This window comes from Nuphar pumila, chromosome 13 (genome assembly GCF_984573655.1).
Source record: "Nuphar pumila chromosome 13, dmNupPumi1.hap1.1, whole genome shotgun sequence".
NCBI classification, from domain to species: Eukaryota; Viridiplantae; Streptophyta; class Magnoliopsida; order Nymphaeales; family Nymphaeaceae; genus Nuphar; species Nuphar pumila.
The window spans coordinates 78519379-78535499 of record NC_143261.1 but is presented as its reverse complement, the minus strand read 5'-3'; the positions used below and the strand labels follow the sequence as shown (position 1 = coordinate 78535499).

Below are 16121 nucleotides of genomic sequence, written 5' to 3'. Positions count from 1 at the left end.
ACTACTTAGGATTCATAAAAAAGTAAACAACAAAGATTTAGATGTGAGAGATTCTTATACAAGAATTATATCAAATTTTTCACAAAAAATGCACTAAAATCCATAAACAAGAGAGGAGCTCAAAACAAATTAGGCTTTATATGAGAGTCAAGAGTTTTTAAGAAATCATATATAATTTTTAAAAGTTAATTTATAGGTCAATCATGAAATACTTATGTAAAAATCATAAATCCCACATAATTGAAGACAATTTTGAAAAACATAAATTACTATTATATGTGATGAGTAATCGATAAACATATAAACAAGAATTATATATTTGAATAACAAACAAGTTTACCAAATTTAAAAGGAGATATTTTTTAAAATATACGAACACGCGAAATGTGAAAAGAAATGATTCCACTATCATAAACACTACATGTACATAGTATATGCAAGAAAGATAGTTTATGCATAGTATGTTAAAAAAAGAGATACATACCGAAAACTTAAGAAAAAAGAGAAGGACAATGAATACTTCACCATTTCTTGAGCAACACGCATTTCGTTGCACTAAAAGACAACCCCATCGTGACCTCGCTCTGATACCATGTTAGAAAATGACTTGGAATACATTAGGTTCAACAATGAACCCATACACATGCACATGAAGTGCGAATATACCCATTAAAGGGAACAACACAAGCACATAATGTGCTAACACATAAACCCACAAAAGGGGAAAATGACTTAAAGCCATAAGTTGAATATTATTGAAGAAAGAAAGAGAAGGGGTGAAAACCCCCATTAAAATGGAGCAAGAGCTCCCTCAAGAAGTATTCTACACAAGAGGGAAAGACCCCTATTTATAAGCCTTAAAGGGACCACCTTGGGGGTGTTAAAATGTAAACTGTAATATATATATATATATATATATATATAATTTAATATTATTATATTTTCTTTTATTATTTTCTTTTTCTATTTTTCTTTATTTTCTTTTTTAGCATCTAGTTTAATAGAAACTAGATATTTGATCCAGTCAAGTTTCTGTTGGAACTTGACTGTGCAAATAGCTGTTGGACTGTAGTCCAACAGCTATAATAAATGTTGTTGGACTATAGTCCAACAGCTATAATAATAAATGTTGTTGGACTGTAGTCCAACAGCTATATTAAGAGACGTTGGAATCCAACGTCTCTTTTGGAGAGCTCAAAATGGGCTCTTCTCTCTCCCACTTTTTTGTATATATAGGGGTGAACCCCTTCAATGTATATTACCATGCTTCTTAAGCATTTTGTTCATGAATAAAGTATTATTTATTTTTTAAGTGTTCTTCCTTTTATACCCTTTCAAGGGTCATGCTTGTAGTGTCTCCAATAGACACTTGTTTGTGAGTTATTTGTGCATTTGTTGAAGACCACCATTTCATTACAGGGGGCTCCCAAAGGAGACGTTGGAGAGCCCCCAACGGTCACATTTGTGACCATTGGGGGCTCCCAACGTCTCTATTGGGAGGCCCCCAATATGGTACGAAAAAGAAAAAAGAAAAAAAACAAAAAAGAAAAATATTACAATGCATATTCCAATTGGAATATGCGTAAAATGATAAATTACAGAAATACCCTTGAGGGTATTTTAGGAAGAAATATATATATATATATATGTGTGTACATTTAAGGATTATATTTCAACATACATATATGTGTACTCATACACATATTTTAACATCATCTTCCCTCAAACGGAAAGGAGTATCATCCTGAGTCGCTCTTGCCTTTAACTCTTCGTAGAGTCGATCATCTCTCTGTCCGACAATAATTCTGGCAGACAAATCCGGAAGAACCACGAGATTTGACAAACGTAACGAGCTTGCTGAGAAAACGAAAGGTTTCCACGAGACAATGACCTCGATCATGTGCCATACAGCAGCCAACGTGCTAACCAAGGCCCCAGAAGATTTGTGGCTGAGGGCATCTGCCACAATATTCGCCTTTCCTGGGTAGTAAGAAAGAGAGAAATCGTAGTCTTTAAGGAACTCGAGTCATCGTCGCTGACACATATTTAGTTCCTTCAGGGAAAAAAGGTATTTGAGACTGGTGGTCAGTAAAGGCCTTGAACTGCACTCCGTACAAATAATGTTGTCATATCTTCAATGCCAAGACTATGGCGGCTAACTCCAAATCGTGTGTCAGATAATTCCTCTCGTGCGGTTTGAGCTGACGGGAGGCATACGCTATTACTCGGCCATTCTGCATCAGGACACCACCGAGGCTCGTACCTGAGGCATCAGTGTAAATCACCAATCCTTCCTGACCAGAAGGCAAGGCCAAGATAGGAGCAGTAGTAAGCCGCTCCTTCAAAGACCGAAAACTTGCCTCGCAACTATCGGCCCAAATGAACTTGGTCTCTTTCTTCAGCAACTTAGTCATAGGCTGAGCAATCTTAGAGAAATCCTAGATAAACCTTCGATAATATCCAGCTAACCCAAGAAAACTTCGAATATCGCACACATTTTTTGGTTATTGCCAGTTCAACACTACATCAACCTTCATAGGATCTACGGACACCCCTTCCTTTGAAATGACGTGTCCCAAAAACATCACCTCCTCGAGCCAAAACTCGCATTTGGAGTACTTAACAAACAAGTGCTCCCTTCGCAAGGTCTCTAAGACAATGCTCAGGTGTTCCCGATGTTGCTCCCAGCTCTCTGAATATACCAGGATGTCGTCAATGAATACGATCACAAAAGTATCCAAGAAAGGCCTAAACACCCTGTTCATAAGGTACATAAAAGTCGTTGGGGCATTAGTGAGTCCAAAAGGCATAACAGTGAACTCATAATGCACGTACCGAGTACGAAAAGCCCTTTTTGAAACGTCGCCCTCCTTGATCCGGAGTTGATGATATCCGGATCTAAGATCGATCTTTGAGAAGACCCTAGCTTTTTGCAGTTGATCGAATAGGTCCTCAATACGTGATAGCGGATATTTGTTCTTGATAGTAACTTGATTGATTATCCGATAGTCGATGCACAACCTCAAAGATCCATCTTTCTTCTTAACAAATAAGACAGGGGCTCCCCAAGGTGACACACTAGGGTGAATGAACCCCTGAACCATAAGCTTCTGGAGTTGCTTTTTAAGTTCCTCGAGTTCTGCGGGCGCCATACGGTATAGGGCCTTCGAGATAGGTGCAGTACCGGGTAGCAGATCAATACAAAACTCCACCACATGAGGCGGAGGAAGACCAGGCAACTCCTGGGGGAATACATCTGAGTAATCACGAACTACGTCCAACTCACCAAGGGGAGTCGGTGCCGCAACTGATTGAATAAGACTTACTAGAAAAGCAGAGCATCCCTTTTGTAAGAAACTCTGCGCCTTCAGTGCTGAAATCATCTTGGTCTCGCGCACCGATGGCGGAATCTGAAATTTCACCTTCGAAAGACCTGGAAGAGACAAAACAATCATGCCTTCGCGACACAAGACCTTGGCATGGTATTTGTGCAACCAATCCTTGCCTAGGACAACGTCGAACTCAGACATCTCGAGTAAGATGGCACAAGCAGGTAAGTGTTGATCTGTCACAATCACGCCTAATTCTGGCAAGTAGGTCGCACAAACTGTATTCTTCCCAATGGGATTGTATACGTCTAAGGCAGAGTCTAACCGAGATACGGGTAATTATAATTGTGCAGCAAAACTTATGGAAATAAACGTATGAGTGGCACCACAATAAAAAAGAACAAAAGTTGCGCGATCAGCAACTAAGATCGTACCTTGCACGAGATCTCCCTTCGTCAGCTGCTCAACGGTGGCAGCATAGACTCGTCCAGGTGTTCTCTTTGCACCGCTAGTTTGCGGTTGCTCCGGTTGCGTCAGCTGCGGTGCCTGTTGCTGCAGTTGGAGAGGCTGGGATGCACCACTGGCTTGCCTAAAGTCGTCTGCCGCCTTCTTGCGACAATCTCGGATGTAGTGGCCTATCTTGCCACAATATAAGCAGCCACCTGTCTCGTGGGGACAGGGCTGACCAACATGCGATCCGCCACACCTTCTGCAGGTGCCTCTGGGAGGCTGTCATGGCTATGGACGGTATTGGTTTCGCTGCCTCTTGGCTGGAGGACTCGACTGCTTCGCCTCCTCGATCTTGACAGGCAGGACTGGTTGCTTTCCTTCCTCGATCTTAACGGGCAAAAACGATTGCTTAGACTGAACGCGGGGTTGAACCTTCTTTCGATCGTTACCTGCCGCAGGTGGCCTCCTGGCTTGAGCGCTCTTCGTACGCTCCCAGTCCTCATTGAGAAAGGCGGTTGTTTCAACAGCCGCAGAGAAGGTTGCAGGCATACTCATGAAAACCCTAGGTCTGAGCCCTTCCTTCAGACCCCTAATGAACTTCCTTGCTCGCTCACGTTCGTCTTCAAAAAGGTTAGGGCAGTGACGCTCCAGTTGCTGAAATCTCGCCACGTACTCGCTCAACGATAGGTTGCCCTGGCAGAATTCCAAGAACTCAATCTTCTTTTTCTCCCTCACATGAGGGGGAAAATAGTTGTCGAGAAACGCCTTCTTGAAGGTCTCCTAAGGCACCATACCCACGCTTAAGAATCGCATCTTTCGAGTAGTATCCCACCAAACACGTGCCTCGTTCTTCGGCCGAAAAGACCCAAACAAGGTCTTCTTCTCATCGGGGACTGAAAGGACCTCGAAGACTCGTTCAATATCACTGACTCAATACTCTCCTGCGTCTGGGTCCACTCCACTGGAGAAAATTTGTGGGTCCAACTTTAAGAATTTCTCAAAAGTGACCCTCTGCTCAGGAGCCTGATCCCTCTACGCAGTACCCTAATTCCAGATTGCCTCGACCAATGCATTGAGGGAATCCATAATAAATCCCCTGCGCTCAAGCCCATTCTCAGTCAAATCCTTGTTCAACTGTCGCGCCATCCTTAACAAAAAACATAAAGTAAAAGTCAGAACGCACCAAGATTAATCAGAAAAACAAAATACTTTATAAATACGTAAGTCATTACATATTCAAAATCCCAGCGATGCTGGTGTACAAGCCAAAAAGAACTTATTCGCACGAGAGTTCGCAGACTCCCTTACAAAAGTTTAACAAAACTATGCAAGCATTATCTCCCTCTAGGGACGATCGAATTGTCTAAGGTACTCCCTCTTATTGCTTGTGCGCCTAAACCTACGTTGAGGGGTGAAAGAGAGTGGCTCATCGGAGGGAACCTCCACTTCGTACATTGGCGTCGAAGGTGTGTAGTCAAGTGAGACTGAACCGCTCGTGGTCGAATCTGAAATGTCGATCGGAGAATCAACAACAGGAATTGGGAGCACCGGGCCCTTCGAGATTACTGGTGGCAAAGGTTGCTCGAAGACCGCCAAAGGTTGATCTAGCGCATTCAGGTCTGGGATGGCAACTTCAGTCGAATCCTGGGCCGCAAGAGCCTCATTGTGCTCCACCTTAAGAAGACAGGAGTCTAAGGTGTGCCCCAAATCTCCACAGAAGACACACTCCACTAGGACCTCGATGGGACTATCGCCCTCGGATGCTTCTGGCATAACCTACCGATTCACTTGAATTCGCGTAGGCACATGCCCACCCATTCGTGCATAAACCGAAGACCACGTCACTTCCAACGGTATCCGAAAGTCTGACAGTAGCAGACTACCCGTCTTGTCCGTAAAGGTCGGTAGGGGTGGGCGGCTAGCCCAATAATCCTCCCAGGACACCCTAAGTCCTCCCCTTTCCACAAAGAGGCCCCTACATCTAACCAGACGAGCACGCATTCTACGCGCACCCCTGTCGTGACAGCCACTAGGACCAGCTAACGGGTCCATCACACAACACTGATCAAAGTAAAAGCAATACATTAATTTATCAAATTCAAAATTAAAAGATAACAAAGGTCTACTTACAGTGCGGTGGAACGCTCGATGATCGACGCTCAACCTTTCTCGTTCTGCTCTGATACCAAAAAGTTGTAACGCCCCAGAAGTTCGACTTAAGACAAGAAGATTTGAATGAAATTACCTTCGAAAGTCAGAGTTTGCGGCAAAGATTTTTAAAGATACCAAAGGTTTTAGATAAAAGCACAAGTCGATTTTTCTGAGCACGTTAGCAAAAAGACCTAGCACAAACTCATTTCCTAACTAAGCCAAACAGTGAGCAAAAGATAGAAAAGAGTTTATCCATAAAAAGGTTTTGCCTGTACAGAACAGGGGGAGTCATCCACCCCTAACAAAAATACAAAACCCAAAGTGAAGTAGTCAGAACGCCGACGAGAGAGGTGAGACTTTGATCATGTAGCATTGCACCACCGCCTGTAAGGAGAGCCTACCTGTCACTTACACCCATAAAAATGGGGTCAGTCCTGAAAACTGGTAGGTGCGCAAAAGAATAAGATGAACAAACAACTAATCTAAAGCATGCTCAATTCTAAGCAGATAGAAACTGATACAACAGGCAGTAAGCAGGTGAATAGCAAAGCTAACAAGAATATCAGCGTGAGCTCAAGCAGGCTAGTATTACAATTATAATAATCTAACTGTAAGCAGTCACAACAAGACTTATCATGCATACCTTCTAACTATTGCAAGTAGCAAACTAGTAGCAAGGTAAAACAGGCAGTCGAAAGCCGGAACGAAGAACAGTTGTGAGCATGCCATATTGTGTTCTGATTATTAGTTGGCTATTGTGGGTACGCACAATGTATAAAACGTAGAAACAGTCAAGATCCATTCGGGGGTCCATTTTGCTATGTATTTTATTATACCTCGAATGACTGACTGAGTCCGCTCCTAAGGGGACGACCAGTGGCCAAGAGAGCAAGTCTCCAAAAGCAAAACAAGGCCCAAGGATGCATCCAACTTCTGCAGAAGTGTCAGGCGACTACCACCTAGGATACTTATGGTAATGCCATTTCCCCTACCTCCGATGACTGGGGAAGTTGAATCTTTGCCCGTAATAGCCAATAATGGCCTGTCCATCGGAGGTTTTGTACCATCTATCCTCTCCCTTGATGAACTATCCCAAACAAGTACGATAAGGGGGTTTTCTTCATCATCGCCTTGCTCTATATGCCCTGGTCTATTCGACCCACTTGAGCATCTTGCCTGTGAAGGCGCATGATTACCATTTAGTGAGATGTCCACAATTATGCTTTTTCACATACCATGAGGTCTATCCACCTCGTGCTACTCATCGTAGCATCGCATATTATCGCCAAGAGATGCGGCTAGGCTCATAGCCACAGGCCACAAGGAGGCACTCAAAACAAGCTCAAAAGCTGTCAGCAATCTCTAGAGATACCTGAGAAATAGAAACAATAGCATGATCGCAATTTACATGACACAAGCAAGAAGTAAAGCAGTAAGAGCATAAGCAAGCAGGTCAAGCACAGGTCCAAGGCGCGTAAAGCGCGGGGCAACAAAAAGTAAAGTGCTGAAACGTAAACAACCAAGGAGCATAAAGCGCGAGGCGACAGAAAGTAAAGTGCTGAAACGTATACAGCCAAGGCGCATAAAGCGCGGGACGACAGAAAGTAAAGTGTTGAAACGTAAACAGCCAAGGCGCATAAAGCGCGGGGCGACAGAAAGTAAAGTGCTGAAACGTAAACAGGACAAGGATCGCGAAACCGCGTCCTTGAGTTAAAAGACAAAAAGTAAAGTCTAGGCATATAAAGTGCGGCGACAACAGAAAGTAAAGTTCTGAAAAGATAAAGAGGACAAGGATCGTGAAACCGCGCCCTTGAGTTAAAGAATGTACATATATAACTTATATGTATACGTATATAATCGTCCTCTTGTTTGATTATTTTTTCTTTAGTTTTAGTTTTGTTTATTCAAAGTCCTTTCACGCAACTTTCTCCTACCTTGGGGGGTTGCGGGTTCTCAAACGCCTGCGGGCGTAAGTACGAACGGTCTCGGGCCATAGGACACATGTGCGCTCCGTCGTGCAACCTGCAAGCGTAAAAAGTTAGCGTGCAAGACAAAGATGAGACAAGGGCTTGGCCACTAAAGAGGGACAGGGAAACAGAGTCCCTGTCGAACAATAAAACAGGTGGCAGGGGGCTCCGCCCCCCTGCCGGCAACAGCAACGGACAGGGGGATCGGCGCCCCCCTGTCAGCTGAAAAAGATGGCAGGGGGCTCCGCCCCCTGCCAGCAAACAGCAACGGACAGGGGGATCGGAGCCCCCCTGTCAGCTGAAAAAGATGGCAAGGGGCTCTGCCCCCCCTGCCGTCAAACAGCAATGGACAGGGGGATCGGAGCCCCCCCTTGTCAGCTAAAAAAGATGGCAGGGGGCTCCGCCCCCCCTGCCGGCAACAGCAATGGACAAGGGGATCGGAGCCCCCCTGTCAGCTGAAAAAGATGCCAGGGGGCTTCGCCCCCCTGCTGGCAAACACAGGGACAGGGAGCGGAGCCCCCTTTCAAAGAGGAGAAGTGGCAGGGGGCTCCGCCCTCTTGCCGGCAAACAGCAACGGACAGAGGGATCGGAGCCCCCCTGTCGACACCTAAATCAGCAGGGGGATCCACCCCCTGCCGGCAAGACAAGGACAGGGGGGTGCGAAGTCCCCCGTCGACACGGCAAGGGGACGGAGCTCCCTGCCGACACGACGAGGTAAAGAGAGGGTTTTACATACCTGGGGGCTGTCGGCGAAGACTCCGATGTCGCAGGCAGACACAGAGGCAAAAAAAGAGAAGGGGGTGGCGGCGTGGACGTCGACCGAGGCTGTCAGTGACGACGGTGGGGGACGTCAATCGCAGACGTCGGAGCGGAAGGTGGAGGCGGCGGCGTTTGCCGACAACCGCGGCCACGAAAAGCGAGAGGAAGGCGGCGGCTCTGGTCGTCGTTGCTCCCTCCCGAGGGTCCGATGTCTGGCGGTGTCCCTTGTCGGCGACAGTGGCCATAGGGAACGAGAGGAAGGAGGAGGCAGTGAACGCAGGGAGGAGAGAGAACAGGCGAGGGCGTTAGCCCCTCGCCCGAGGCGCCTGTGCCTTTTTAAAAGGCACAGGCTTCTCGATCGTTCGAGAAGCCGGGTCCCGGGCTGGGCGTGGATCCGGGTCCAGCTCGGGCGCAGATTCGGGTCCAGCCTGGGTCCGAAGCGGTAGATCAACCGAGGACGTGTCCGACACGTGCCTAGCGCGTGTCAGATACGTGTCCGACTCATTTTTTTTTTTTAAGTGGACTTTACAGCTGCACCCCTGCCTGACAGAGTAGAAGAGAGGCATGGGCAAAGCCTCTGCCTGTCAACAACGAAGGGGAGGCAGGGGGCTTCGCCCCTGTCTGTCGAGCATGCAAGGAGGCAGGGACTTGTCCCCTGCCTGGCGATTATGCGAACAGGTAAGGGGCGAAGCCCTTGCCTGATGCCGGGGGAGAGGAATGGGGCTTTGCCCCTTCCAGCCGAAAAGCAAAGAGGCAAGGGCTAGGCCCCTGCCCCTTAGCTACAGAGGGGGAGGCAAGGGGCTTCACCCCTGCCTGCCGAATACACAAAGAGGCAGGGGCTGACCCCTACCTGACGAACAGGCAGGGGGCGAAGCCCCTACCTGATGCCAGAGAAGAGGGATCAGGGAGGGGGCTCGACCCCCTCCCCTACTATAACAAGGAGGGAGGGAGGGGCTTGGCCACCTCTCCTGCCGATACGGGGAGCAGGGAGGGGCTCGGCCCCTCCCCTGCTAAAAGTGGGCACAGGGAGGGGGTTCGACCCCTCCCGTGACCACACGGAGAGTAAGGAGCAGGGAGGGGGGCTCGACCCCTCCCCTCCCAATAGTGGCACAGGGAGGGGGGTCTGACCCCTCCCTTAGCCACTGGGAGTGCAGGGAAGGTCCTTGCCCCTTCCCTGCAACAAGAGAACGCAGGGAAAGAGGGAGAGAGAGGCAGACGAAGAAGGTGAAGAAGGGGCGGTGCGTACCTAGAGGTCGGCGGAGAGCTCGCGTGGGGGGGGGGGGGGGGTGGAGGAGGGTCGTCGGTGGTGGGATGCAGGTGGTCGTGCTCGTTGAATGCAAGATCGGCAAGGGGGGTCGGTCGGGAGAGAGACGAGAGAGCAAAGAGGGGAAAGGGGGGTTTCGAGAACCTCCCCCCTTTGCCTCGCTGTCTTTAAAAGACACAAGGGAGGCGGTGCCTCCATTGGGTCCGGGTCGGGTCCGGATCCGACCCGAATCCAAGTTATAATAATTTTTTTTCGGGCCTTACACACACACACTATGTGGGTTGTGGGTTCCTTTTAATATATCAATGTTACACGTACAATAATGCCCCTAAAACTAATATACAAAATCTCTTACATAAGAGGGGCAAAACAAAAAACAAGAGTACATAAAGGGGCGTTACGTTAGGATTGTTAAAGACGTTAGTCTGGACCCAAATCCAAAGTGTGAATTCTCAATAAAAATGACTAAAAAAACAAAAAAAAAAGTACAAAAAATGCAAAATTAAAATATTTAGTCATTTCAATAATGATCATAAAAAAATAAAAAACTTAATTTGTCCTAAAATATACATTAAGTATCTTAATCTAAACCTAATAGGTATACGTTTAGTATACCTTGTCTATGCACAATAGGCACACCCTTTATATACCTTGAATATGTAGGAAAAATACAAAAATAAATAAATACAAGGAAAAGTACTTCTAAGTACACTTGAGATACTTAGGTATATACTAATCAAACAAATATTATATATGTCGTAACATGTATTCCTTGTTCATCTGTCTTGTCTTTATGTACTGTTTTTCCATGTGTTACCAGTTATCTTTGCTGTTATATGGAACAGTTTAGTTGTACTTTGCTATTTATTATTATGTTGAGATCTCAAAAGACAGCAGCAGTAAAGCCTATGAATTTCTTGCAGACTGACATGTGCGAGCATGAGTTATGATATCTTTTTTCTGCATGCAGGGATACCCTGGGAAATTTTATTGTCCAAGAATGAACAGCATGAACAAACCGGCATATGCAGCCATATGTACACACTCACCTACCAAGCCTGTTCTTATATTTGTCTCATCCCGGCGCCAAACAAGACTGACAGCACTAGATCTCATTCAGGTGAATCTTTGTATCAGGTTGAAAAAGCCAACTGTTTCAAAATAATTTACTAGGGACTGCTTTACCAAGTGTAAATTTCACAGTTTGCTGCTTCAGATGAACGTCCAAGGCAGTTTCTGAATATGCCTGAGGAGGGGTTGGAGATGGTTCTTTTTCAGGTTACTGATCTCAATCTAAGGCACACGTTGCAGTTTGGCATTGGTTTGCACCATGCGGGTCTAAATGATAGAGATAGAGCTTTGGTTGAGGAACTGTTTGGGAACAACAAAATCCAGGTTGCTGCCATCTTTTTTTTTCCAAATCTTTGCTGCTTTGTGCCGAATGAAAGCTTTAGTGATTGTCCTATTGACTGAATGCTTGCTACTATTAAAGGTCCTGGTCAGTACAAGCACTCTTGCATGGGGTGTGAATCTCCCAGCACATCTGGTTATAATTAAGGTGACAAATGTGTTTTTACTCTCTTCTTGTTTGCTTAATATACTGATCATTTCATCTTACTAGATGGTTATCTTTTCTTCAGGGAACTGAATATTATGATGGGAAAGCAAAAAGATATGTTGATTTCCCAATTACAGATATCTTGCAAATGATGGGTCGTGCAGGTCGGCCACAGTATGATCAGCAAGGAAAGGCTGTTATCCTTGTTCATGAACCAAAAAAGAGTTTCTACAAGAAGGTATCTGAAGCATCTTATTAGAATGTTGCCTTCTTTTTGCCGGCCGAGGAAATGATGCTAATTCCTTATTTCCAGTTCTTATATGAGCCGTTTCCAGTTGAAAGCAGCCTGAAGGAGCAGTTGCATGATAACATCAATGCTGAGATAGTTTCTGGTACTATCTGTAATAAAGAAGATGCAGTGCACTATCTGACATGGACTTACTTATACCGGCGATTGGTATTATGTCCAATTCTCATATAAAATCTTCTTTCAACTGAATTTGTTTTGTCAAGGAGTAATGACCTGATACCATAATTTTCTACTGGACTTTATGTGCTTTCAATTGATAATTATGTTACCTTACTAATTCTGAAATTGATAAGCCACCTCCGTGAATAAACACTCATATGTCGGTGTAATTTTCAAAATCTACTAGTATAATGCATGCTTGTTATTTTAACGTTGGCAGCTCTCTTTTTTTCTTTTTGATATTTGTCGAGGAGGAATCCTCGTTCAGGTTGTAGGGCCCAAGAGAGATTGACACTATGCCATATGGCCTACCCACAAGTGGTTAACCCCCCCCCCCCCCCCCCTTGCCCACTAGGTCTAATGAAATGAGCTCAAGAGTGCAAAAGCACACACAATACCACTAAGGGCAAGAATGCACAAACTCACAATATTAAAAATATTAATTTTATTAGTTCACAAAATACACAAAGAATGCATTGATTTACAAAGAGTCAATGACCCTTATTTAAACAAGAAAGAGAATACTAGCGGTTAGGAATAACCCAAGACTAATTTTCTTGAGTTGAATGCTTGTACACTGTGTAGTGTACATTGTAAAGAAATGAGAACCTCTAACAATGTTCTCCGTCTCACCAAAGTGGATACACAAAAGAGCTACAATAAGATCCACGAAAACACCAAGATAAACACACAAAGAACCATAAAAAGGCTCACACACAAAACCCACTCAATGGGGACACAAGGAACACTCACAAATAAAAAATATTGTTTTTATTCAAGTGGAATCCATGCAAGAAGCATTACATGAAGAGGGGATTCATCCCCTATTTATACACAAAGTGGGAGCTCCATAGAGTCGTTGGAGCTGGTCCAACGACTCTATTGACTAGTCAACCAATGTGTTGACTATTAGAAGCTATGTGGATTACAAAGTGTACATATGATATGACGCAAAGACATAAGCTAGTGTACATAGCTTATGACTATTAGAAGCTATGTGCCCTACAAAGTGTACACAGGTTATGACATAGACATCCTACGTACAAAGTGTATATAGCTTCTGACCAAAAAACATGGGAAAAAGAAAAAAACATATATACAAAGGTTCCCTAAAATACAACCTAGGATAAAAAAGATACAAAAATAGATACATATTTTAACACTAGGGAGCTTGTGGCTTTGGCCTTGAGGCAAGGGACACACATCTCAGGTATTGAACTTGTGACATCCTTCAACTTGAATGCCTACCTAGCTAGGTATGTGGAGCCCTTGTTGGCTGCATAATTTATCTTAGAAGCACCGATTAGGAAGATTAGTAAGTATTCTTTGTAACCTCCTTTGGAAGAAATTTAACATAGAATTGTCAAAGTGAAAAGACACGTAACATAATGAAACATGGCAATAATGCAGATGGTTCATGCTAGATAAAATCTATGCAATCAAAGGTGCTGGGCGACCCTAAGTGCCAGGTTCTAGGCACCAGGATGGGTCTTGCTGTCGCTAAGAAACCAAGATAAAGATTAATCTTTAAATCTTGAAATAAAAAGTGGAATTTTTATGAAACACTATTAGATTGTCTTTTTTTTTTGTGTTGAATTATACAAACAAGTTGTAATATTATATTAAATTTAACATAAGGATAGAAGTTGATAAAATTGTAACATTTGGACATAATAATAGTAAGAATGCATACATTTTCCAAGAAACATTACAAACAACAATGTAACATTATCCAAGAAGTCAAAAGCCCATGCATATGAACAAAGACAAACCATTCATACTTGGAGATGTGTTTATGAATGAGCCTGTGTCTAATGCTAAGCAAAATTGAAGATGCCACAATGGTGAAAATATGGAGAAAAGTATCAAGTCTGAATTATCGTCACTTCCACCAATCTCATCTTCCTTGCCTTGCGCCAAGTGCCTAAGAACCCTTTTCTAGGTGACAGAATTTAGCCTAGGCTGCTCGAGGTTCCTAGGTGACATCTAGGTAATCCATTACTCCACAGGACAAAACATTTTACATGCTTCAATCTACTTCTCATCTTTGAAAAATCTGTTTAAAGGGGATTATTTTTCTAGGTTGTGAACCCTTGCTACTATGGATTGGATGACACTGATTGCAGAACTCTCAATTCATACTTATCAAGGTATTAACTGCAGAGTCTCAACAAATGATTGGTGCCCTTTTTGTTGTTTCTCACTGTTCCCCTTCATTGATGTACAGGTTAGTGCAGAATACACTGGAGGATTTAGAAGATAGTGGATGCATAAAGATTAATGAAGACAATGTTGAGTCTTTGATGCTGGGATCTATAGCATCTCAATATTATCTTAGCTATATGACGGTATCAATGTTTGGGTCAAATATTGGCCCAGATACTTCTCTTGAAGTACGTTCCATTGTGTCCAGGATTTATACTTTTATTTGTGATAGTTTTTGGAAAATTTTGAGCTATCTTTTATGTTGTCACTCTCAACATGCAGGTTTTCTTGCACATTCTTTCTGGTGCTACAGAATATGACGAGCTTCCAGTGAGGCATAATGAGGTAATTTTTGTCATATTACAATTCTTCTGCTGGTCAGCATGATTTTGTTTTTAGTTTACTCCACTAACAACTTTCAATATCATTGTTATTTCATTATGTTCTGAATGGACCCTTGTGAGCACATTCTTGTAATGGGTACCAGGATATGGGATGGGTGCAGCACTGTGCTTGTGCAGACATAGTTTGGTGATGAAATTTTTTGAAAGTTAGGACATGGGGATTGTGTATGTGTTGTGTGTAGTGATAAGAGCGGAAGATTCTGTACATAACTCCTAATAAATTTAAGCACTATAGTTGTTCTCTTGTGACTTACATTGTAAAGTTGCGTCTAGAGTCTGTTTTGCTTTCATTGAGTATGATGTAAGCTGCCCAGTTTAGGTTAATCAATACCCCGAAGGGGCAGCCCGTATACTTGAACTGTAAGAGGCCTACGGGCTAAATTGTGAATGAATTACATGCGTTGAACTTTCTTTTGTTCACCCTCATTGTGATTGCAATTCTTTTCCCTCCATTCTCTCTTGCTCTCTTGCACTCTGATTACAAGCTTCTGCGACTGGCAAGCGAGCGACAAGTAGGCTTGTTGCGGTAAGGAAGGACCGTCGTGCCACGCCAGCCTATTGAAGGAAATAGGCTCGTGACAAGTGGTACTAGAGTATGTTCTCATGCTGGGGAAGGGACTCTGAACTTGGTGTCGACAGACGCACCGACAGGCTACGATTTGTGAGCAAGACATCGTGGTGCCCTATCAAAACTTGGGTAACACCAAAGGCAAGATAGTTGCCGAAGCTGAGGAGATGGGTTCACCTCGGGGCCAAGAGCAGATGGCTGCAACTGTCAACAGGTTGGTGAAAGATATGACTTCGCACGAAGAAGTGATTTCACGCGCAGTTGAATCATTCGGTGGACTGAATGATGTGGTGGCGAGCCTACAAGAGCAGGTGATCTTACTGGTGGAACAGGTCACTTCGTTGACGACAACAATGGTTGACTTGCAGACTGAAGTAGGGGAGCTTCAGTTGAAGAACCGCACATTGCAGCGGACAGTGACCCTAAATGGGGGAAATGGTGAGAGGCCATCAAGGATTGATGTGCCAAGACCAGCAAAGTTCAATGGTTCTCGCGACAGCAAGGCCATTGAGAACTTCTTGTTCCAAGTAGAAGACTACTTGGATATTCAAAACGTGACGCTTGAAGTTCTCAGGATTAAGGCTGCAGCAACCCTACTGGATGGAGATGCTATCGCTTGGTGGATGCGGAAGCGTAGTGACATGAAGAGGGGTCAATACGTGATAGACACCTTTGACAACTTTAAAATAGAACTGCGCAACTACTTCATGTCGAGGAATGCGCAAAGACAGACTTACATGATGATGACAGATCTTAAACATATTGGTTTGTTGCAGGACTATGTCATAACGTTCCAGAAGCTTATGCTTGATGTGCTTAACATGCCAGATGAGGACAAGCTCAACTGGTTCATTGTGGGACTTCAGTCATGGGCACAGTCCGAAGTAGAAAGGTGCAACCCCAGTATTTTAGAATATGTATATGTGACGACTGAGGGCTTAGCTGACACTTAGCGCAAGCCCTTCACCCCATCAACCAATGCTGATAGATTGTTATG

At 44.3% G+C, this 16121-nt stretch overlaps 1 protein-coding gene across 4 annotated transcripts in view; it reads left to right on the top strand.

The window, feature by feature from the left end:
• The window catches only part of LOC149818818 (U5 small nuclear ribonucleoprotein helicase), a 264200-nt gene that overhangs the window by 203818 nt on the left and 44261 nt on the right, over positions 1 to 16121 (top strand). For all 4 annotated transcript variants that reach the window (XM_089985540.1, XM_089985539.1, XM_089985538.1 and 1 more), the window contains 8 exons: positions 10891 to 11040; positions 11124 to 11315; positions 11413 to 11478; positions 11561 to 11716; positions 11792 to 11935; positions 14030 to 14097; positions 14175 to 14340; positions 14435 to 14497. In XM_089985540.1, the coding sequence (XP_089841666.1) occupies positions 10891 to 11040; positions 11124 to 11315; positions 11413 to 11478; positions 11561 to 11716; positions 11792 to 11935; positions 14030 to 14097; positions 14175 to 14340; positions 14435 to 14497 (1005 nt within the window). The remainder of the gene's footprint in view (positions 1 to 10890; positions 11041 to 11123; positions 11316 to 11412; positions 11479 to 11560; positions 11717 to 11791; positions 11936 to 14029; positions 14098 to 14174; positions 14341 to 14434; positions 14498 to 16121) is intronic.